Genomic DNA, 23,039 nt, shown 5'->3' with positions numbered 1-23,039 from the left:
TCTATCAAGACAAAACAAGACCTTGATGGCTTCTCTATTAGAGTTAAATCAGTGGTGCTTTCTGAGGGATTGAATGTGAAGAACTGAATTTCAGAGACTCTATCTTGTTTCTTCCTTGGAAGTAAATATTGCACAAAATGGAAAAAAAAAAAGGAGGCTTTTAAATTCTTTGTTGATTAGACAGAAACAGATCAGTTAATGTCCTTTCTTTAAAAACAAAATTGCACAGAGGATTGTGGTAAGGTGATTTAAACACAGGTATGTCGTTCAGCTTGTCACTGGTTTCTTTGTGCCTACAGAAGAAAGTCTGGCAAATGCTCTTCACCTTTGGTTATCCACTTGCTGATGGTGGATGGGCACCTTCCCACACTCAGGGATTTTCCAGCTGTTTGGGTGAAAGGATGCAAACTCTCCTTGGAGAATTAATCTTCTTACAACTATCCATATTTCTCCTACTGCAGGATTAGTAGGTTTCTTTTCACTTCTTTCTTTTCACTTTACCTCCCCTTGGGGCTCTGGTCCACAAAGAACTCCACTGTAAAGTTGGATTTGCTGGAAGCCTTCAACAAAGCTAATTTCATATTCAGAGGAGCACCTAAAAAGCTCAGAAAAATATCACTGCCATTTGCTCCCTGATCTCTTGCTGAATTATGAGAGTGTTGATTATGATTTTAAATCCCTTAATAGACTGAAATTGGTGTATCAGATGATTGCTTCACTTTCTGTGCTCTGCTTCAATAGCTGCAATCAGCACAGACTTCCAAATGAAATCTTCTTCATTATAAAAGACAAAGGGGAGAGGACAGTGAAATAGATATTCCTGGTTACAGCTCCAAGACTAGAATTTTCTCCTTACCTGAAAACAGCTCAAAGTAGTAAAGTTTGAGACAAAAGTCACCTTTAGAGGGATCTTTTGAAGAAAAGGGAAAATGAAGCGAATTGCAGACTGGATTTGCATAGAATCCACTTCATACTGCTTAATCATCCTGATTAAACTTATTTGTATTCACTGCATGATTGATTACAGAATACCTAACAACTTTGATAAGCATCTATTGTAGTTTTCATACAAATAAAACTATTATAATCTTAGTTGTAAAAGGTTTTATACATAGCTATTGGGTCATAACCAAATGAAAATTAACGCCTGTCTAGCACTAGGAGCAATTATTCCCAAAACAGTTTTTTGAAACGCCTATTAATGCTTTATTTATAAACATGCTTCTGTAGCCACATTTTCTGTGAGGCTTGTTTAATTTTAAAATGTATTTTTCATTAATTTTGTGACTTTATGGTTGGTTTTTGTTGTTAGCCTTGAAAATCTCTGTATTGGAATTCTGAGTCTTCCAGGTACAACATCTTCCTGCATGTAAATTTTTCTGTCTCTTTCCCTTGATGGTGTTTTTAGAACCGGCACATTTTCTACATTGTGGCAAGAAAGGTCTGCAGTTTTACCCTGCCTGAGTTAAATCTGACTGATAAATAACCATCCTGTAAAATTTCAGAATATTTTGTCACTTACTATTGGGAAAAAAGTCATGGCCCGTGCATTATGCATGCACCACCACTTGAAATGTGCAAGCAGTTATCTGTCCCTGTGTAAACAGCATTTATATCTGAATCTTAGCCATAAACCATCCCTAAACTGTGAACAGATGGAAAAAGTGGTTTTGTTTCCATTAAGGAGTATTGAATGAGTGTGGAAAGTATGATGATCCAACTACAAATGGTAATACAGGAAACTGACTGCATTCTAAACATCCTCCTCTTAGCTGAGATGATGCTGAGGCATGCTAGGAAAGTGGTTCTTCATTATTTAAGCACAATCAGAAACTGTCCCAAGGCCACGTATTTGCTATTATCCTTTAATAAACTATCCTAAACGTCTCAAAAAGCTGAAAGAAAAAAGCAAAAGAAAACAAAACAAAATAGCACCTTGACACTAATAGAGCTTCACACAAAGAAGCTTTTGCTTCATTGAAAAATATTTCAGGAATTTGAAAATAGGGATTTTGGAGATGGTATCTCAAGGTTATCTTAACATGACACTTTAAGTAGGGTGAAATATAAATGGAGAGAATTTTAAATGGATGTTTTAGAAAAACTGCTGAACCATTCTGAATGCCCAAGAAACATGCAAAAGCTCAATATTCCAGAAGAATTCAATTTAAATTTAGCAGCATTTCCTTTTTAAAAAAGGACACTAATTTTGTGTTTTGACATCTCCATTTGCAAAAGCTTTTTCTGTTCTGGATTGTTATCTTTGTGCTTTGGTAACATATTTTGCTTTTCTGGTTTGGTCCTATAGTACTTCCCAAACAGAACAAGTTTTCAACTTATTATAGAATATCTGCAGGGACTTCTGATCAATGAAACCTGGTCACTTTTGATTTCCCTATACAATCACATAATGTAGCTTCAATAAGATTTATGAAAACAAGATGTCTTCTGTTTAGTAAATGTTTGACAATCTGAAGTAGTTATTGATTTCTAAAATAGTTCAGAGAGCAATTCAGAGAAATATAGGATATATAGTCTCAATCCTTCTACACAGGGGTATATCAGTAGAGATTTCAGAAAACATCATGAATTAATTATGAATGTAGTATTAATTTTTAATATTTCCCACTGTCTTTTCAATATTTATGTATTTACTATGGGTCTCTTTGTAGACAAAGATGGCTTTTCAGGTTGTATTCATATTTACTAGTTTTTGTCATCACTTGGAGTAATCTTTGGTAACAGATGCTATTAAGAGGTATCTTTAATTGTCCAAATTGTCCAAAATCATGTGAACTATTTTGTTTTCTCAAGAAAACCTTTCAGCATACAATTAGGAGACAATGGAATGAAGAAGACAACATGCTTGCAAGATGGTACACCTCCTGAAATTGTCCATGAGAAAAAGGAGAGTAGAGTATACAAAGGAGGACTCGGGGAAATATTACAACAGTATTCAGGAAGTAATACAGCTCTCTGCCAAAGAAATATTTAATATGAGTATGAGTGGCAGCAGATATCCTAAATGCTCACAATCTCCTTCATGGGGGTAACATTTGCATCAGGACTGCAGGTATATTTGTACCTGTCACTCTTCTCCAATTTTAGAACCATAGAATTCAAACAAGTCTTGGACCAAAACGACTCCAAGACCAATTCATGTTATACAGGAATCTCCAAAGTGACCAACAACACTCAATGCTGAAAGAATGTTTCAAAAGAAAAGTGAATTTTTAAAGAAGGCAGCTCCAGCCAACTCAAGTAACAAGTATCTGTGAAATTACACCTTTCCTACTTTAATTAAATAATAATTTAACAAACTTCCCAAAACCAGAAATAATATGAAAGTTTTATAGGGAGTGAGGTGAATATGTTTCTTGCAAATTTAACACTGAGGACATATGTTTGTTCAGGCTTTACAATGAAATCAATCATCTGTGTGATTGACTGATTGACTCCGTAATCACTGAGTTTTTACTCATTTGAGTACCTTGCACCTTACTATGCAGACTGGTCACTTCAAATTTTACTCTTTTGATATAGTTCATATCAGAAAACAATTATTGCAAATTCATTGAAGGAAGTAGCTATGAGAATAAAAGTCTCTAACTTGATCTGCAACATTGCATGAAGAAAATGGAAGAAGTACACCAATATCCATTAATGGGCCTGCCCTGCAAATAGAGGGCAGGCACGTTCCTCTTTAGATCTTCTAGTATTGAGAGAAATTCAAGCTTTACTGGAATAAAATGAATGTTACCCTGATTTACATTATTACATTTATATACAGAGTTATATTTGTGTTGAGCAAAGAAAAACAAAAGATAAGGAGTTATAAACCTTTTTTTTTTGAACATATTAAGTAAATGTTCATTATATGTTTCTTTGAAATAATTCTATAATTTTGAACTTGTTCACTTTAGTGCAAAATTTTTGTATTACAGTATGTAAAAGGGAAAGAGACACTTTAGATTTGTAACATTTTGTCTCCTGTGACTCTGCTGATCACTGCGAAACCATTTACCTGCTGAAGAATTAATCAGAAAACTGCTGAGGCTGCCTTAAGTAGCACTGAAAATACCAAAAGGCATATTTGGATACAAGAGTTAACATTACTCTGTACGAACCCCCCGACTCATCAGGGTGCTGAAGAACTCTCGTCTGTTTGGGCAGGCTTATGCTCTTTTCTGCCAAGAGACATGCAAGTAAATATCCTTTTAGAGGGCTTTTAATGTTCGTTGAACAAACATGATATGCTTTTGAAACAGGTATCTTGAATATTAACAGGCATGTAGAAAGCTATTAAGTAGTTCACAATCAGTAATGTGTCCAGAATTAAGTATTATATAATAGCTTATTTAAAATTATTCATTTAGCTGCATACATAATGCACATTCTCAAATACAATGTCATTTATACTCTCTTTGAAATGTATAGCCTCAAAAGCTGGCTTTTGGACATGAAAAATTCATAACAGTTGTAATTTTTTTTTTTTAAACAAACAGTTTACCTTCACAAAATTGCAGGACTATTTCTAACTGGTGTTAGCAACTCCACACTAATACAGAGATGCAGCTACTGGACTAAGACAAATAAAGAAACAGCTGAGAAATACTTACAGTATTTTCCTTGGACATTCTTCTCAGCTGAAATACTTCCATTTATTTTTTGTATACTCACTTTGAACTCCATGGGAGCGAACTATTCTCCAGGTTTCCGAGGCTACCTCTTTCACATCCACTTGGTAGTGGTGAATGGGCACACCCCCATGTGAGTCTGGTTTATTGAAGGAAACCTTGGCAGTGGTTTGGGACAGCTCTAAAACTCGTACTCCGTACGGATTTGATGGCACATCTGCAAAAGCACAAACACAGTTTAAAAATCAGCAACAACCAGGCAGACCTAAGCAGCTGATAATCTGCCCACAAAAGTCTCCTTAGAGTCTTCCAAAAATAATATTGAATATGGTGCTAGATAAACAACTTAATATTTGTGTTAGATAAACAACTTAAGCTTACTACTACAGAGCTGTAAGAAAACCACATTAATTAATTTCCTTGTATGTTAACTTACTGCAAAAATATTTTCCATTTTTGCCTTTCTTTTATAATATGATCTTTCTTAATAGCTACTTTCATGATATAAAAATGTAAGAGATCAGACTGTTGACGGTATAATTATGCAAAAGAGAATAACAAACTTTATATCAAATTAAACAAAACAAACATTTACAGCTAATTAGATCATTCAGAGTCTAAATTCTTTTAAATAAGCTTATGACAAAGAACCTTATAAATAATTTAGCCATTTTATGGAATTCTGAAACACAGCTTAATACGTGAATCTCTTTTTCTGTTTTTTTTCAAAGACTAGATTTCAAGCTACTAACAAAATACATTAATGGAAGGTTTCTTATCCCCTGCTCAGCTTGAGAACTAATTTACAAATTAGGTTGAAAGAAATATTTTCTCTGGAATCAAAAGCAAGAGTATATCTTTTAAAGTAGAAAAGATCTATGAAAATAAAGCAGGTGTTTGTAGGTGCTGAAATTCTACATATGAAACAAAAGCAAAAATAACATTCGAGTCAGTACATCTTTAAGAATAGAAATACTACATTATCTTTATGATTTGTGATCAAAAACATAGAAGTCAAAAGACTAGCTTTTCTAATTATTCTACATTTTAAAGAGTTATAATTATAAAAAAAATGGTACTGAAAATGATAGGAAGAATTTAATTCTGTGGACAAAATACCAGGGTTTTGAAGCACCATTAAAAATTTGCTTTCTGATCCATTTGAAAATTATTTGCATACCTTGTTCTAGATTTGACATTGCTTTTGTCTCCGTGTTATGAAAGATATTTTTGTAAGGACATGCCAGAATTTGAGCCAAAGCCTGTAATTCAGTTAGTGGGTAATGAACCATTTACATAAAATATTGTCTGTATTCAAAGGCTGTCAGACAGCGGTGAATAAAAAGAAATCAATCTGAGCTTCACCCAGCATTGGTACTTGAATGAAAATGAGACAAAAATTTGTACAAAATATTAAAGAACAGATTTAATGACATATTCAGTCACAAATTCTCAGGAAAAGGACACTGCCAAATCTTGTCTAAAGGCCCTGATTTATATAACCTTTTAATTATCAGAAACTTACTCTTTTTCTCAGAAGAACATCTCTGTCAGTTGTCAGACTTGAGTGTTTTTATGCAAATATCACACCTCTTGTAGCTGGAATTTCTGATTCCAGGTCTCCTGAAACCTCCAACACTTGCTGTTCACTGGGTTAAATCCAGCGTAGATTTTTTTTTATATGGATAGAAAAGTTGTAACATCTCTTACTTAAAGACACAACTATGTGAATCCATTACATTACAGATTTTACTAGAATTCAAGTCTCAGCCTGAGGGATTCAAATCCTTTCCTATTCCAGAAAACAATTATCAGGACATGGGATTTTGCAAGAAATTTTCACGTTTCTTAGAAATGGATTGAAGATCTGTGATCAGATAGAACATGACCAAATGTAACCAGTCTGCTACGAATCCATAAAAAAGAACAGACCTGGTTTTTGGATCTCTTTCTAAATGGGTCAAAAAGTTGGAGGTCTTTAGAAAAAAGAAATTATGTTCAAAAACCATACAGACTGTTTTTTTCTGGGACCACATAGAAGAAGAATGTGAGTTGGTTGTTATGTCAGTATTCACCCAAAAATCAAAAACAGGAAGAGGATTATAACCAAATTGTGGCCAATCCTTCAGATTCTCCTTAGAGCTGAGAGAAATACTTATTTTTTCCCCCTATATAGCCATTAAGTACATAAGAACCACAATGTGTACAGATGCCTTCTCTCGTGAGCTCAAATGGCAGTTCTGAGAAAAGTGGGAAAAATACAGTGTAAGAATCCCAGCCAAGCAATCCAGGACAGCCACACCTAAGCAGAATGGCACTGTATGAGCCATGTGGATACCATCACTTGGGAAGATTAATATCAATACTCAGTACTAAAGATTAATGGTCTTTGGATTCAATTACAAGCTAAAAGCTGCTGTGGATACCAGCAGTATTAAAAATAGCTCCTAAACTTCTGAAAATTGTTTTTCCCTCATTAAAATTGTTCAAAATAAAACAAACAAAACCAGGGGATGAACGAATACCTAATTTCATTCATACTACTTTGATGTTAGTTTTTGGATAATATTTTTAATAAGCCAATTCCTTGGTGATTCCGTCTGCATCAAAACAATTATTTGGTCTATAGTATGAATCAAAAATATTATTTACATATCCGTTCTGTTCTTGGCTTTCCAAATATTAGGGAGACCTCTCTTCCTTGTGTGTTAATGTCTGTGTTTAACTATAATAAGCATGGCACAGGGAAGATGAAATCCTTCAGGAAGAACCTTATGTGTGCTACTGCAGATTCTAGTATAATTTCTGCCAGAGGAAGATATGATTCCAGTTGATAATAAGCATGAAATGAAGCTCCTTTGAAAACCTAGTACAATATTTTGTGTAACTAGCACAATGCAATATGTTTGGAACTCACTGAAGTGTAAAATACATCCACAATACTACTTTAAATATGCATCTCACATTCCAAGTCACCCACGCACGCAGGTAAATTTTATGCAGTTTTCAAAGTTGAACTATATCAGTTGTAAGGAAGAAAGTGAATCACCTGAAGAAAATATAGATGAAATACATTCCTGGTGAAAACCAAAACCAAATACTAGAAATACCATCAAGATATATCAAAATACCTACTATCTATTTCCAGCTAGGTAGATCTGTAACTTTTTTCCCCAATGAAGATCAATAACACCATAATGAATTGAATCGAATTCTGTGGTTCTCTAATGAGAATGAATTTGATCATGCAAGGTATACAGCTTTCTGGTCCTGATCCAGATAAACATTCCTGCATTTGAGCTGTCCCCTGTCAGTTCTAATTACTTGGAGCATTGCTGTGATTTTCATGTTAGAATTGCAAGGCTTTTGGATCACTGTTTAGCAGGAGTGAAGAATAATTTGCAATACTGTGTACTCTGAAGCCTGTGCCTGGAAGGATAGAGCTTTGGATTTTTCTTGTTCTTTTTCATTCTGAAACCAACCAACAAAATGAATCTCAGAGGAGGTTAGCTACAGGCAGTGATCACTAATTCATATACTCTTGTAGATATAAGCTGAAGGACTAAAAAGTGGAAAAAGGAGGGGATTTACTTTCTGTGATTTAAAGATCACTTAGTGATAGCAAAGATTCCAGAATACATCCCTGGAAGTTCCACTGCTATTTTTTTTTTGTCATTAGACTGCTGTCAAAAAAAGAGAAAATTCATCACAAACTCAGCCTTTAAATTAAAGGCATACAAGTCACAACAAATGCCAGACATTTTGTCAACTTCATCTTTCCACAACATTTATTTCTCTGTCCAAAATGTGACAATATTTATGTATGATATTAAAGAACTGTGAGGAGACAATTTACTTTTGATTTCTGTTTCAAGACTGGTTGTCAGAGGTGTTTGGGGCAGGGGTTGCACATGTGCCACTTGCTGGAGACAGCCAGGAGAAGGTGGAGGAAAGTCTCCCCTTGTCTCTGGGGACGCTTTGCCTGGTCATCATTTCACACCTCACATGGGACAGGCAGTCAGCAGGAGACCACCAAGGAGGCTTCATTCCCCAAAGAGGTTTCTCCAAACAATGGTGAAAGGTTTCTAGCAATAGACTGCAGTGGAAGGCTGGACTGGGCCAGTGGTCTCATGTCAGCAGGAGAGACTTTGGGAGGAGCCAGGGTGTATAAAAGTGACTCCTCAACAAGCTCCTGGGGGCTTTTAGAGACTTGTCTTTTAGCTGGGGGCTTTTTAGCTTTGGCCTTGGTGACTAGGCTTTTTGTGCCTTGTTTTTTGGCATATTTGAGTCTGAGGGCCTTTTGGTCTTGATTTTTGGTTTGGCTCCAGTCTTTTGACATGTACTTCTTGCCCTGGCCTCAGCCTGCCTTTTGGCTCTCCTGCCCTTGTTGGCTTTTGGTCACCCTCGTGTCTGTCCTGCCTCCCTGTGTCCCTGACCAGAGCCCTGCCTGCTTTGCCCCCATGTCCCTGCCTCTGGTGCTAATGCCTGATTCATGTCTCTCTCTCCTCTCTCTCTCTCTCTCTCTTCCCCCTGCCTCACCTTTATCCTTTTCCATTTCCATTCATCCTTTTCCATCCATCCATTTCCATTCCTTCCTTCTGTCTTTTCTAGCCCTCTTTAGTACACCAGTTCTGTATTTTGATTGTTTGTTTGTTGGTACCAACAAACTGTTCTCAGGTACAATGTTGTCTTGGTTGACTTAACTTCATTCTAGATCATCTATTTTTAAAAGAACTCCTTGCAGTTCCCCACATTGGAACACGACAAGAATCAAATAAAACCACATAGTATCTCCTCCAAACAATAGGTGTAAAATTGCACCTCATCTATTTTGTACTCAGCACATAACGCTGGTTTGCACAAATGGAATTTGTGATACAATGGCCTAAATAGAATTGGTTTGGTTCCAAAAACAGTATGATAGAGCTGATAGAGAAGTACACACAGAATTATGAGTTCATATTTGCCTCCACTGATGTGTAAAGTCCCCTACAATTATGACCAAACTTGTTCAATAAATGACCACTTTTTATCACTGGGGATTTTCTTTTCAAGCTTTTCTTGATAGCTTTATGGAAGACCATAACTCCCTCTCAGAGTTTAGCAGCCTTGGTATAAACAGAGAAAAGGAAGTGATTCTGTGAGAGTGGGTAGTGGGCTCAGGGATTGATCTTCCAGTCAGCTCTTGTCTCCTGTCAGTATGTTTCTACTGCAGTTCTCCAGCTTTTCCTCTTTCTGTACATCTGGCATGTATATTGACTGAAAATAACCATGTCTAAATGCTGAATCTAAATAGCACCAGGACCTTGGCAGGGAAAGAGATGAGCTTTGGCAAAGAAAGAGATGAGCTGGGAAGTCTAGTCCCCAGATGAGCTTCTGGAGTCAAAAATCTCTATGAAATAGCTTGTGCTTGTACATCCTTAGAATGGGAAAAAAAAAACCTCAATATTGGATCTACATATATTTCCTTTGCCAAATCTCTGCGAGTTCTGGAAAAATAAGCATTCAGTTAGTAAACCAAATTCTGTTAGTAAGACCACAGCTAGCAAACAAATACATAAATAATAAATTAAAATAAGACACATGCACACAAAGCAAAACACTGCTGCTATGTTGATAGTTTCATACCTATTCTAATTGAAAATGTGTTGCAGTTTGGTTAATTTTTCAATAAAAATCCTTTAGCTGATGCTGCTATTATGTGAATGGCAAGTTTTAGAACAGCAAGCTAGATTTTAGGTCTTTTTGGAGACAAATGGGTTTTTGGCAGAACATTATTTTTTCTTTCATTATACTATTTTCCATGGAAAATTAAGTCCTATGACTTTTATTTTACCTGCATGGAAATGCAAATACTTGGTGAAATAAGGAACATCCATTAACCAGCGGCAAAGTGCCAGCTGGTTAATGGATGAATTTACAGACAAGTAAATTTCTAAATATGATCTGGTAGCCTTTGCCAGTTGTCAATCAGCCTTTTCATATTTTGGGCATGACTTTATTCTATAAAAGAGGTTACAGGGTGCATTTTCTGTGAAGCTCAATTATGGTCTTTCCCTTTTGCTCTTGTTGTCATTGTATCCCATGTTCACTGACTTTCTGTGTGCACAGGATGCTTAAAGAGTATCTAATTCAATAAAATGGTGTAGGAGTTCTAAATATCTAATGACATCATTGACTTTTTGTTTTTTAATTCCCTGTAATATTCCTGTAGAAAGGAAAAAGATAAATCATACATCTCTAGCAGATGTAGCATCTCCCATTTGCTCAGGGGAGCTGTGGATGCTCCTCTGCAAGTTCTCAAGGCCAGGCTGGGCAGGACATTGAGCACCCTGGTGTAGTGAAAACTGCTCCTAACCACAGCAGAACTTTTAAATCTTATGTCATCCCAGAATACAAGGAAGAAGGGGAAAGAAAAGTCTAGGAAGAGTAAGGCTATGAGATCCATAGAGGTGAATCATAGTTGACTTTTTAGGGCTCTATATTCAGCCCAGCTATACATCCAGCTATGTAGAAAATCTAGATTATTATCTTAAAAAAGAGAAACCTTAAAAATTCTTGTTTATCTCTGTGTCACAAGCTTGAAATTTACCATTTTAAGATATTAAAATACCTATTCCAATAACATGATCCTAAACTACCAGCAGCTGTGCGTCTTTCTACTTACATAAACAAAACATTTGAAATAATTATACTGAGATCTCAAAGAAACAGAAGAATGCTTTTCCAGTTCATACTGGCTCCCTGCATAGTGATATTTCACATAAACTATGCATAAACTAGATTTGGACAAATCTTAGAAATATCTGTGCTCCCCTCAGCCTCTGAGACCATTGGGGCAACCAGCCAAGCTGACCTGGCTTGCCAAAATATAAGCCTGACTTAGACAAAAACCAGAGTGCAAGTAAAGTTCTAAAATACAAATTGTGGCTGTTGTGCTGACATGAAAAAACTAATTTGCAGAGGTAACAAGTGGCTGCTGTTCTTTTCACATTCTATATGTTACACATATAACATTTTAAAAGCTTGGGCAATGAAAAAGGGGGTCACCCATGTGTTCTTTTTAAAAGTTCATCACCAGAACAATCAGGTCATGGGAACATCTCATTAAGCTTTCAACAAAACTCTAAAGTTTCTAAGCAGGCCATCATCTTCCAGAATGAAACCTCAAATACTCGGCAGCTTCTCAGTTGTTTTGAAAGGTTTAAATGGAATTCAGTCTGATTCAGTTGCTCTGTATAATCCAAGTGAACAGTCATGCTTTTTTCTGTCATACAAATATGGCTATAAATTGCACATCAATTCTGAAATAAATCTTCCTTTCTAAAATCATCAATAAGTAATTTCTTAAGGAAGGGAACACGAATAAAGATAATGGAATTTTGACAGTATGATAACTTCCTAAGTAGCATTAAATTAATATAAAAAGGTAGTTTGATTGTGCTGAAATCCAGCAAATCAGAAAATTGAATGAAACATGAAGGAACAAGTATTCCTGCAGAACTTAAAGAGAAAACTATTTAGCAAAATGATCATTATTTGTGATCAAATTTAACTTAGCACCATACTTTACTTAATACTGTCTCTCAGCTAGGAATTGTATTTTTTTTTCCTTGACAGAGCTTTTGTAAAAATATTCTATGCCCCAGCATTTGTATTTATAATCAAAGCCAGGAGGCAAAGTATGCTGCATTGAAATGCATGAAATGATTTTATAGGCTTTAATATGGGAAATATCAATCATTAGGCATTCCTAATTAACCAGAGTGAAGCAACCAAGGTAATAAAACTAGGGAGAAAGCTGCATTTGACATCTTATACCTGTATCTATTATAGTGGTTTTATCCTTTGCATTCCTGATCATTTTCCATTTCCAGCTGATGCCAGTTTAAGTGCAAAACTTGTAACAGTGAATTACAGCTTGGGGTTTTATTCCAAAACAAAAGTCTATTTAGAGGCAAATGTTAAAAATATCAATCTTTCAGGATACTGAATATAACGCATTACACTATGGTAAGTAGTGCATAGCAGTGCACAGTGACACCCCAAATCCAGTTTTTCCAGCGTTGTTCATTATCACTACTAATAAACTACTAATTGCTTTTTTTTTTTTTCTATTTTCTGCATTTAATATCATTATCTAGAATATCCCCAGATAGCTGATGCTTTACATGATCTCTTCCCATAACTCTATTTATCCTCACTCCCCTTGTTATGTTTATAACTACAATACATATTTTTTCAGTCTTCATCGAGTTTCCTGAAGACATGCCTGGAAAAAACATAAACAAAACACTGCAGAAGTATAAAATATTAATCTGTTTAAAACACTGGCATCACTAATATTTCTGATATAGTTGTATTAAAAAGCAAAAAAAAGTATTGTAGTTTGTTTGTTTTTCCTTGCATTTCCAGGGGTGCTCATGTGTGAATTTTCTGAAGTAAAATGACAAAATATTCCGTGCTTTTTCAATTAACTTTTCAAAGCTAATATTCTTTATTACAATTGATTAATTAATAAATTATAAAAGCAGGGGATATATACATAGCTAAAATAGTCATCATGTAGTCTCATTTGTTGTGATGTTGTTGAGATGTTGTTCTGCAAATCTAAGGAAAAGAAAACATTCTGGAGAATATCTGTTGAAATGCTCTCCCAAGTGTATACACATTTATGAAAAAACAGCACACAGTGGCAACCAAAACATTTTCTCATCATTTTCTCTCCTGAGAGGTAAGACCCCAGAGGGATGCAAGTGAGGATTTTCCTTCCTTTCCTAGGATTTATGTTCATGGCTTCAAGAAAAGCTTTTTTGTCAGTGGTCAAATGTAGCTGTTGAAGGAAGGTAAGATCACACCACAGCTAACGCGCCAAAAAAGTTGTTAAATGAAGGGTAAGGCATGTTCTAAGTGATGTAAAATTGTGTCATAAATTCGAACCCCTCATTTTCCTATTTTAGGAAGTTCAGCACTTTTCATAGTTCTTCAAAAACAGAAGATATATTACAGTAGAAATGTGTTCTAGAATCCTACAGAGGTGATGAGAAAAACTTTTAAACTGTGTTCAAAGTCCAGGGAGAATATTAATAAATAATAGGGTTTATAACTCCTGAGACATCAAAAGAAAATAACTGCCCTATGCAGCAAAAATTCTCAAATAATAGCAGCAGGCCAAGTCAGAGAGCTTCCCTGTGACTGGATGTGCATGCTTCAGCAATGCTCCCCTAAAAGTCCTCCTGGAGTAGGAGTCTAAATTTTTTAATACAAAAAATCCTAAACAAACAAACAAAACCCAAAGAAAACAAACGAACAACCCCCCAAAGCAAAATAAAACACCCAAAACCAAACAAAAACAAAATAACCAAACCCACAAACAAACAAAACCCAAAACAAACACAAACAAAACAAAACAAAAATCCTAGACCAAAACTTACAACTAAAACATTAAGCATCACTTGTATGTGTCCTAATGAGAAAGGAAAAAAAAAAAAATATATATATTGAGTTACTCCATTCCACAAGGAAATATAATTGAAAGCAGTGCTAAAAAATCTTATTTGGTCTCAGTTAATAGTTATTTCTGCCAAAGAACAAACATACAGTCAGATTTTTCTATTTTCCTAAACAGCAATAGAAGGAAATAAAAATTTTCAGACATCCTGTAACAAAAAGGTGTAGAATATCTCAGAGTTTAAATTATTTCAATCTAGCACTCCAGTCAAATTCTACTTTTAAATAAGTAAAAGTGCAAATGGAGCTAGAAATTCTTTGCTGATGTATTTCAGTCTCTTGTCATTGTTGCTTTATCAAGAAAATATGAGGGGGAAAAAGGAAAAAAATAATTTTCTAATTCCTTCTTACTTTTTACTGCCTGCAAGCCATATGTCTTTCTGCTGAAGTAATAAAAATACTTTGTTATAAATGTAGGATATAGTAAGAACAAAGGAAAAAAGGTTAGACTGATTTTTTTCAAGTTTCAGAAGGCCTTGAAATTAAATCAAAAGAAGATTCATATTCTGAGAGAACTGGTTTATTTTACTTCATAGTGCAGCTCAGCTCTTAGACAATTAAATTATCTGCAAACAGTCCATGGAATAAAATAAACAGAGGACAGTGTGTCTGAACTTAATGTTGATTAAATTTGGAAAAAATATTTAAAGAAAAGGAAGCAACATTTTAACTTACCAGCTTGACCAAGTGTATACTCTTGATATCTTGTTCCTATTCTGTTTGTGGCTGTACAATTATACCGTCCAAAATCGCTGTCAGATGTGGGAGCAATCTGTAAAATAAATACATTTTGTAAATATTAGTTGCTTAATAAATACATATTTTTTTAAAATTAGAGATTCAAGTATTTTCTCCTTAAGCAATATGCAGATGTGTTCTTACTTCAACATATCTAGTATATTCTCCAAACACAGACCTAAATACATATTTTTTCATGTTTGACTCCCCCTTCTCAACTTCAAATGAAGAAATATGATAATGGAACATAGTGACATTGTTCATCTTTAAATTTCACCTTTAAACAATAATTTTAAAATACCCAAACAAGTAAAAAACCCCAAAAAATAAAAACTTTGTTTGTAGACACCAAACAGCTATGAGACAGTAATTTGAATTTTCAGTCTTAGCTTGATATTTTAGTTTTATATCTATTTATGGGGTTTTTTACTTCCAATAAATGCAAATTATATTTTTGTTGGGTACAGTTGGAAAACTGAGCATAAGCCATTCAAATAAGATTTTTTTTCTAACTGCTCATAAGATATGTGTAGATAGAACAGTTCATATACAGTTGTTTGTTGTTTTGTTCCTTTTTTAGGAGCGTTACTTATTAAATTGTAAGTTTTATCTTCAAATACACTCTACACTACTCACAGTGTTGCCAAACTGAGGACAAAATTATGTTCTGCCACCACACTGATTTCAATTTGAAATCTTACCTCCAGAATCAGCTTTCTTCCTGTACTGTAGGTCTTCAAATGAGTTGAATTTTTTACAGGTAAAACTAATTTTCCTCTTTTCCACTGAACTGAGGCAGATGGATTTGCCAGCACTTCACAGCTTATATTGATGGGATTGCCTTCCCAAGAGTAATACATGGTTTGATTGGACAGGAATGTTGGAGCATCTGGAAGAAAGAAGTAATGCACAAGTTTATTAACTGGTTTAGTAAAACATGCTGCATACCCATATCCAAGCTTTCATGTTCAATGAAAAATTTCAATTGACTCTTGTGTAAGTTTACTACAGAACATGGGAGTTTCAGTATTTAATCATGAGTTATCTTGGTAAGATTCTCCTCTCCTAAACGGTTTCAGCTGAACTTCTTGGGAAAGAGAATATCTGTCAAATATATTTAACTTTAGGCAATCACTTGCCCTTTAAAGACACTCTCTCAGAAATGAGGAAGAGTGTTTCCTCTTGAGGATGACAAAGTCTTCAGCCAGACCTTCATATGAAAAAAGGAGGTGACCTAAAAACATACATTGTCTGTTCATGTGCTGATTTCATAGTGTCTTCTTTTGCTATGGAGAAATTACATTCACTCAAATTTTCTCGTGCTCTGGCTTCACCCATTTCTGCCTGGAACTTTATTATACTTCATGAAATATTTTTAAAGAGACATGTTTATTTGTGGAAATAAAACTTTAAAAATAGCAAAAGAATACAAAAAAATGTTACAATGTATTCTACCTACTGCAGAAAATATGTTGTGTGTACATTATTTAGGACAATCTTTGTATCAGTTCCTTTTGAAATTATCAAGCTATAGCCTGAAAAGGAAAAAAAAAGTTGGTGTGTTTTTCTTACAAACCTGACTGGTTTGAAAGAAATGTCTGCATTTGACATATACCAAACACTGAGTTTGACACAGAGGAAATTGTTGGTTTACAAAGTGTGATCTTCAGACCACAGTGCCATGAAGTAACAAGACTTATTTCTTTACTCTCTGTTTCTCTGGAGAGTAGGAAGTTTAGTGATCTCTATAAAATGAGAGGGACTAGCTTTTCCCCTCTGCTTCTTATGTCTTGGGTGAATAGTGGGGTTTTTCTATCAAATATTGATTTGTGTTACTTCCTAATTTCATCGTTACTATCTTTTCACAGTATTAAAAAAATATATATATTTATTTACAGAAACTCCCATAATGCTTAAATTCCAAAAGAGAATTATCAGTTACAGCTGTTGCAATGGTATCTCTTTTTAATATCTAAGAAACATATACAAATATATATGTATATATATATATATATGTTTTGATAAATAGCTCATAAAATGTTTTCATATATCACTCTGAAAAATCTATTCTAGTCCTCTCACATATAGCTTAGTTTTAGGTATGAAAGTTCCTAATAGGTGTATCAGAGACCAAAACTGAGCATCTTTAGTATGAAGCAAAATTTAGCTTCAGGAATGATTAAAAACAACTGGGTTTTTTCTTTTTTTTTTTTTTTTTTTTTCCCTGAAGTGCACATTTTAAACTTCTTCCTGTTTGCCTCTGTCAAAAAGCATAACTTTTGATGACATATGCTGCTGCTGCATCTAGGCATACAGACTGAGCAAAAAGAAATTGTTATCAATAGAGGTTTTAAAGCACAGATCAAAGCTGCTACATTGCTCAAGGCCAGCAGCATTTCCTTTAATAACTGTTCTGCCCTTCTTTTTGTAGAAAAACAAGCATTTTCATCTAAATAAGTAAAGCTTGCCTGGCTATGAATTTATTTACCAGACAAAGGAGTTCATCTTTCTGCTCCAAGAGTTTTAATAAGTAATTCTAGCGATCCTGTTTTTCACAGACCTTTAAACACCCCATATTTCAGCAGCTAAACAGTTTAATGCAAAGAACAGACTATCAAAGAGTCTTCAGAGTGTGACGTCTTACACTACTGGAGAATATGAAGAAAAAAGCGAACTGCATAAGTGTGTTTTATGGTTAGCTGTGGTCAAGAATCTCAGAATACCAAGGCTCAGAGCCTTGGCTTTTCCTCTGGAAATTAGGTTCATGGTGGGAATCACTTAAAGGAAAATGGCACAAACTCATTTCTGCATGTTCAATAGACGGATCAATAGCATGTTCAACAAATAGACTGGAAATCTCATTAGAGTCTTCATGAGGTTGTTTTTTTACGTCAAATTGTTCACAAATTTGACGTAAGCACTGTCTTCCAGTGTGCAATTTCTCACAATAAGTTCATTCCATTTATGAACATTAACATGAATGTTGAAGATTAAAAGGTACTCTGAATCTGAGAAATCCTCCTTCCTAGACAACATTATGTGGTTTGATGCTCAATGCACATGTGGCAAACTCACTTCCTATTTTAAGACTTAAGAGTGAAAAAGTAGTGCACACTTCTGTACTGCAGATAAAAGCATTTAAGTGAATAGGGACTTCCAGTTCCAACTTCTCTCTCCTCTAAAGGTAGATTTTGGATGCCCATTGTATATATTTTTTGATATTTTAAAAATGTATAGGTGAGTTATGGACTGCCATCTACCACCAAAACTACAGGTATTAAAAGTCATAAACACAACAAACCACAAGTAGGACTAAAAGTCTGTCAAAAAAAGATATATCCCGAAATAACTCACAATTGTGAAGCATTCCCCTCAAAAAAGAGCTTTGTAATTTCCCTCAAAAACCTGTGTAAAAATGCTTTGCAGCCATTTCCCCAGCAGTCAAGAGCTCCAGTAGAGAAATAGAAGAGGACTGCACTAATGACTTGAAATGAAAAGATTATCTTGAGACAGATGATTTTTGATTTCCCAGTCAGGAACAGATTAAGATGCCTGGAGTGATATTTTACAAAAAGAATATAATTCTGTAAGTAATTTTCTTTTTACAGTACAAATAAAAGATAATTTACATTTCTTATGAAACTAAAAAGTGAGCTGGAAGGGAATAGTTTGTTTATAAAGAGAATTTGTTTTTTCTTATATGCTCTTCATCACTAACGTCTGCTTAGTATGCTTTAATGGTTACAGAATTAGTATTTCTCAAACATAAACACACATTATGTTTAATATAAATGAATAAGGAAAAATAACAAAATTTAAAGCCAAGTCTTTGAAAACATAAGTCTGACTATATTATATGTTTACAAAGCTTGATCCCACCAGTTTTATAATATAACTAACAAACAAATTACATTAAAAACGAGAATATTTATCAGAAAGCTCTATCAATTGAAAATGAAATAAAACCAAGTAGAAATGAGAAAGGGGTTCTATGAAAGGATCTTAAAATGCAATATATTTATTCTTTAAAAAATAAAAAGATTCGATGGAAATCAGTTAGAAAAATAGAACCATTAAAAATAATAATGCTTTCTGCTTAGCTTCTATGCAACTGAGAATTAATTTACACCTGACAAAATTCAAAGCAGGGTGCAAATGAACTGTTCCTTTTAAGCTTTTTTACATAAAGTAAAAAGTTAAGATGACATACTAGAGCTCTGAACAGATAAGTAGAAGTAGGAGCTTGAGAACATTCCATTAAAATAAAAACACCCCGATGGTATTTCTTATTTCTGACCTTTTAGCACTTTACTGAAAACAAAACAAGTAAAATCCTCCAAAGCTGCAAAAAATTTACAAAATTAACCATTGATATTATTTAATAGATGCACAGAATATCACAGAACAGTTCAGGTTGGAAAGAACCTTAAAGATCACCCAGTTCCAATCCCCCTTGCCATGAGCAAGGACAGCTCCCACTATCCCAGGTTGCTCAGAGCCCCATCCAGCCTGGCCTTGAGCACTTCCAGGGATTGGGCATCCACAGCTTCTCTGGGCAACCTGTTCTAGGGTCTCATCACTCTCATAACTAAAAAGAGTTCTCCCTAAAATCTAATTTCTGATAAATCTCAGTTTAAAACCATTGTCCCTATGCTATCACTGCAGATATAAAGTCTCCCTTTTGCACACTGAAAGGCTGCAAATGTCTCCTTGGAGCCTTGTCTTCTCCAGGCTTATCAACACCAACCCTCCCAGCTGTCTCCAGCACTCTGATCACCTTCATGGCCCTCACCTGGACCTGCTCCAGCAAGTCCCTGTCTTTCTTGTATTTGGCATCCCAGAGCTGGATGCAGCTCTGCAGGTGGAGGTCTCACAAAAGGTGGGTGAGAAGTGAAGAAATCACTTCTCCTGACCTGCTGGCCACAGGGCTCTGGATGCTGCAGCCAGGATGTGCTAAAGTCCATAAGGTTTTAAGGCTCAACTATGCAAGATCGAACATTAATTTGGAGAGATTAGGCAACCCAAATGAAAAAAAGATGCCTTGAAGGAACAAAGACTATATGACAAAGATATAAAACTAAACCAAGCTGTTCTATGGGTGCAGGATTCTGTAAGAAATTATAAATTTAGAATGGCATTTTAGAGTAGTTAATGTTATGGTACCAGCATCAGCTAAACTCAAGCTGATTATTTTGCCAAGCAAGAGAGAAACTGACAGGTTGGCACTCCAATTAGAACGAGTTCTGGATAACCTGTGTAAGAAGATTATTTAAAAGAAGCAAATTCTGACCTGAAAGCTGTCTCTAGCATTTAGATATCCTTGTTAGTTGTAATGTCCAGGAACAGTGATTCAAGAACAGACTAATACATCACCTGCCTTGTCCAGAAAGTAATTAAATTAAGGATCACAAAGATCCAGCTCTGGTGTATGTTTGGTGTCATACACAAAATTAGATACAGCAAATTGCCTGATTCAGTACATGTGTCCAGACAACTATAATGAAATCTGGTGTGCAGAATCAGATTTGTACTTCTTAATTTAGGAACATAGGTTTTCAAAATGCGGCTATTTGTTTCCCTGGAACATGTAATAAAAATATGTGACAGATTGTCTGGTCTAAGACTCTGGGACATTTCCTACAGTATAGTATTGGAAGACTCACTCTAAAATGATTAATGTTGGCATAAGTTTCCCATCATCAAGGACTTTAATAAACCACATCCTCTGGCAAATCTAGTACTGTCCTTGCCATCGATCCTGTAAAAGTGCCTCAATTTTTTGTAACTCTGCCACAATTTAGTTAACAGCCATCTATCTTTCTCTTGTACTTTCTCCCTTATACCTTTTTCAATAGTTAATATTTTAAAATTAATAGCTCCTCCTTGGATACAAAGCAGAAGGATCTCCACAGAAAAGTACAATAACTGTCACATATTCATTTGAAAGAAGAAATAATATTAGAAAGACTTCAAAAATGTGGTTAGGTGACTATATTTTAATCTATAATTATTCTTAAAAGGAAGACAAGAATTGGAAATCTTCAGCTACTTACTGCTACTATCATAACCCTGTGGCTGTAAGGAAAAACATCCAAGACCCACATAAGAAATTTCCAAATAGAAAAGCTAATGAAACTCATCACATATTGATTTTAAATTGTCATGATTATTACCTATAACCAGAGGGGTCTTTTTTTTCTGGAATCCAACCCATGATTTTAAAAGTTTTGAGAGGTACTTGTTTCTTTCAAAGCAAGTGCAGAAAACATCACACTTGTTGTAAGACTTCCTTTCCCCTTCCCCATTCTCTTAGTTCCTCTCAAAATTCATTAAAATATGACATTGATAATCAATAGTATGATCTACTATTGACTGATTCTATCTTTATGAAGAGTAAGAGCCCCCTCCTACTGACAAACACTACTAGTTCCTGGAAACTTTAACTTGGGTATTATTTTTAATATTCAAACACTTTACCAATTGCTCCATTTCCATAAGATACTTTTTGCTAAATGCAAAGCATGTTGACAATTGTACATTAAATAATATTGGGCAATGAATGCATGCATGGCTCAGGTGCTTGGTGCTGCCAGAATTGTAGAAATTCAATGCACCTATTTTTCTTTGAATTTCACTTGACATTAAATAATTGTATTTGTTTTTGCTTAAAAAAAAAAAAAAAACACCCAAAATCCACAAAAGACAAACTAAAGCCCAAGAAATTTTAATTTCATAGAAATGTCTGCTTTGAATTGATAAAAAATTGATTTAAAATTGCCTAAAGTAGTTTAAATTAGAAGGAGAAATTCTAAAGAAATCATACCTAGGTAAAATAAACAAAATAAGCCACTAGTGATGTATAAAATAAACTGTTTGCATATGTCTATTAATCATTTTGAATGCCTGTGAATCACCAACACTGGGAATCAGATCTAGGACAGGAAAATTCCCCCTACAGATCCATCACTACCAGCAATTTTCATTTTAGGAATAAAATTATCATGTGCTGCCCATTGTTAACACATTGCTCTCAAATGATGCCAGTTTGTACCAAATTTTCAATTTTTACATGTATTCCAGGACATAATTACTGGAATAATTAGTATGGCCTTACTTCTCCATCAAATATTAGATTATTTTATTGTCTTATAGGCAGAAGTGAAAAACTGCAATGTTTTGCTCAAAGATCCCAACCCCATCTTTCTTCCTGTCCTATGTGTCACATTTCCAGAACAAAATTCAGTCTTTACCTTCCATATTTTCTTACTTGTCACCCTTACCTCCAGAGTGTGCCTCCTCATTGATACCATCCCTCCATTCCCTAATGTCTGTGTCTCTCTCAAATCATAATAGCTGCTGTATGGAGCAAGCACTCTTAGCCTTTTCATCTCTTTACTTAATTTTTACAAGCAGTGCTGTCTAGAAAACAACAAAAATCGCCAAAAATTTGTTTTGTTCAAGTTTCAAATATCAGTGCCACACTTATTATATCACACAATTATTTTCTTCATTATACTCAGATGCTGTGGCTCTGCTTTGATGGATCTGTCTTGGAGGTAAAACAAGGTCATGATGCCTTTTTTTTCATTCACATATTATTACTGTGTAATATGAATTACATTTTATATAGTAGGAAAATACTTGGGAAACCATTTAAAATTTATTGTATTCATTATCAGTGTAAATATTTAAATTTCACAATGTAGAACCAGGCTCAAGGAGGCATCAGAAAATTATTCCTCAGTTTTTTTTCTACCTTTACTTTTCATAATTGCAGATGTAAAAATTTATGACAGCAAGAAAAGATGTTGAGGCATATATATCCATTAATAACTAAATTATTAGAAACAAAAAAAAACCAAATTATTTTATTCTTTCAAATTTTGTTCTTCTATTAACAAAAAAGTAGCTAATATGTTATCAAAAATCTACTTTAAATGATAGCAAGATTAACCAAAACATGTAGTAGAGAGCTCTGTTTGGTAAAAATTTATGATAAATTTCTAATATGAATATCATGTTTAACAAGTTATTAACATATATTTAAGGAAAATGGTTTTAGGATAGAATTTTTTTTCAAAATAGTTTTACAAGCTTTTGGGCTGAATAACAGGTAGATTTATTATAAAATAGGTAGATTTATTATATAGATGA

The 23,039-nt window shown here is 34.5% G+C and overlaps 1 protein-coding gene across 1 annotated transcript in view; it reads right to left on the bottom strand.

The window, feature by feature from the left end:
* Nucleotides 1-23,039, bottom strand: part of NCAM2 (neural cell adhesion molecule 2) — a 268,232-nt gene that overhangs the window by 59,116 nt on the left and 186,077 nt on the right. Inside the window, exons 10-12 of the mRNA XM_054270307.1 lie at nt 15,587-15,774; nt 14,823-14,919; nt 4,681-4,854 (exon numbers count right to left, since the gene is read on the bottom strand). Of these exons, the coding sequence (XP_054126282.1) occupies nt 4,681-4,854; nt 14,823-14,919; nt 15,587-15,774 (459 nt within the window). The remainder of the gene's footprint in view (nt 1-4,680; nt 4,855-14,822; nt 14,920-15,586; nt 15,775-23,039) is intronic.

Source organism: Melozone crissalis, unplaced genomic scaffold, assembly GCF_028551555.1.
Source record: "Melozone crissalis strain CALT ecotype California unplaced genomic scaffold, PUWL_Pcris_2 ptg000009l_1, whole genome shotgun sequence".
Lineage (NCBI taxonomy): Eukaryota > Metazoa > Chordata > Aves > Passeriformes > Passerellidae > Melozone > Melozone crissalis.
The sequence above is the reverse complement of the archived record's forward strand: the minus strand, read 5'-3'. Positions and strand labels throughout refer to the sequence as shown.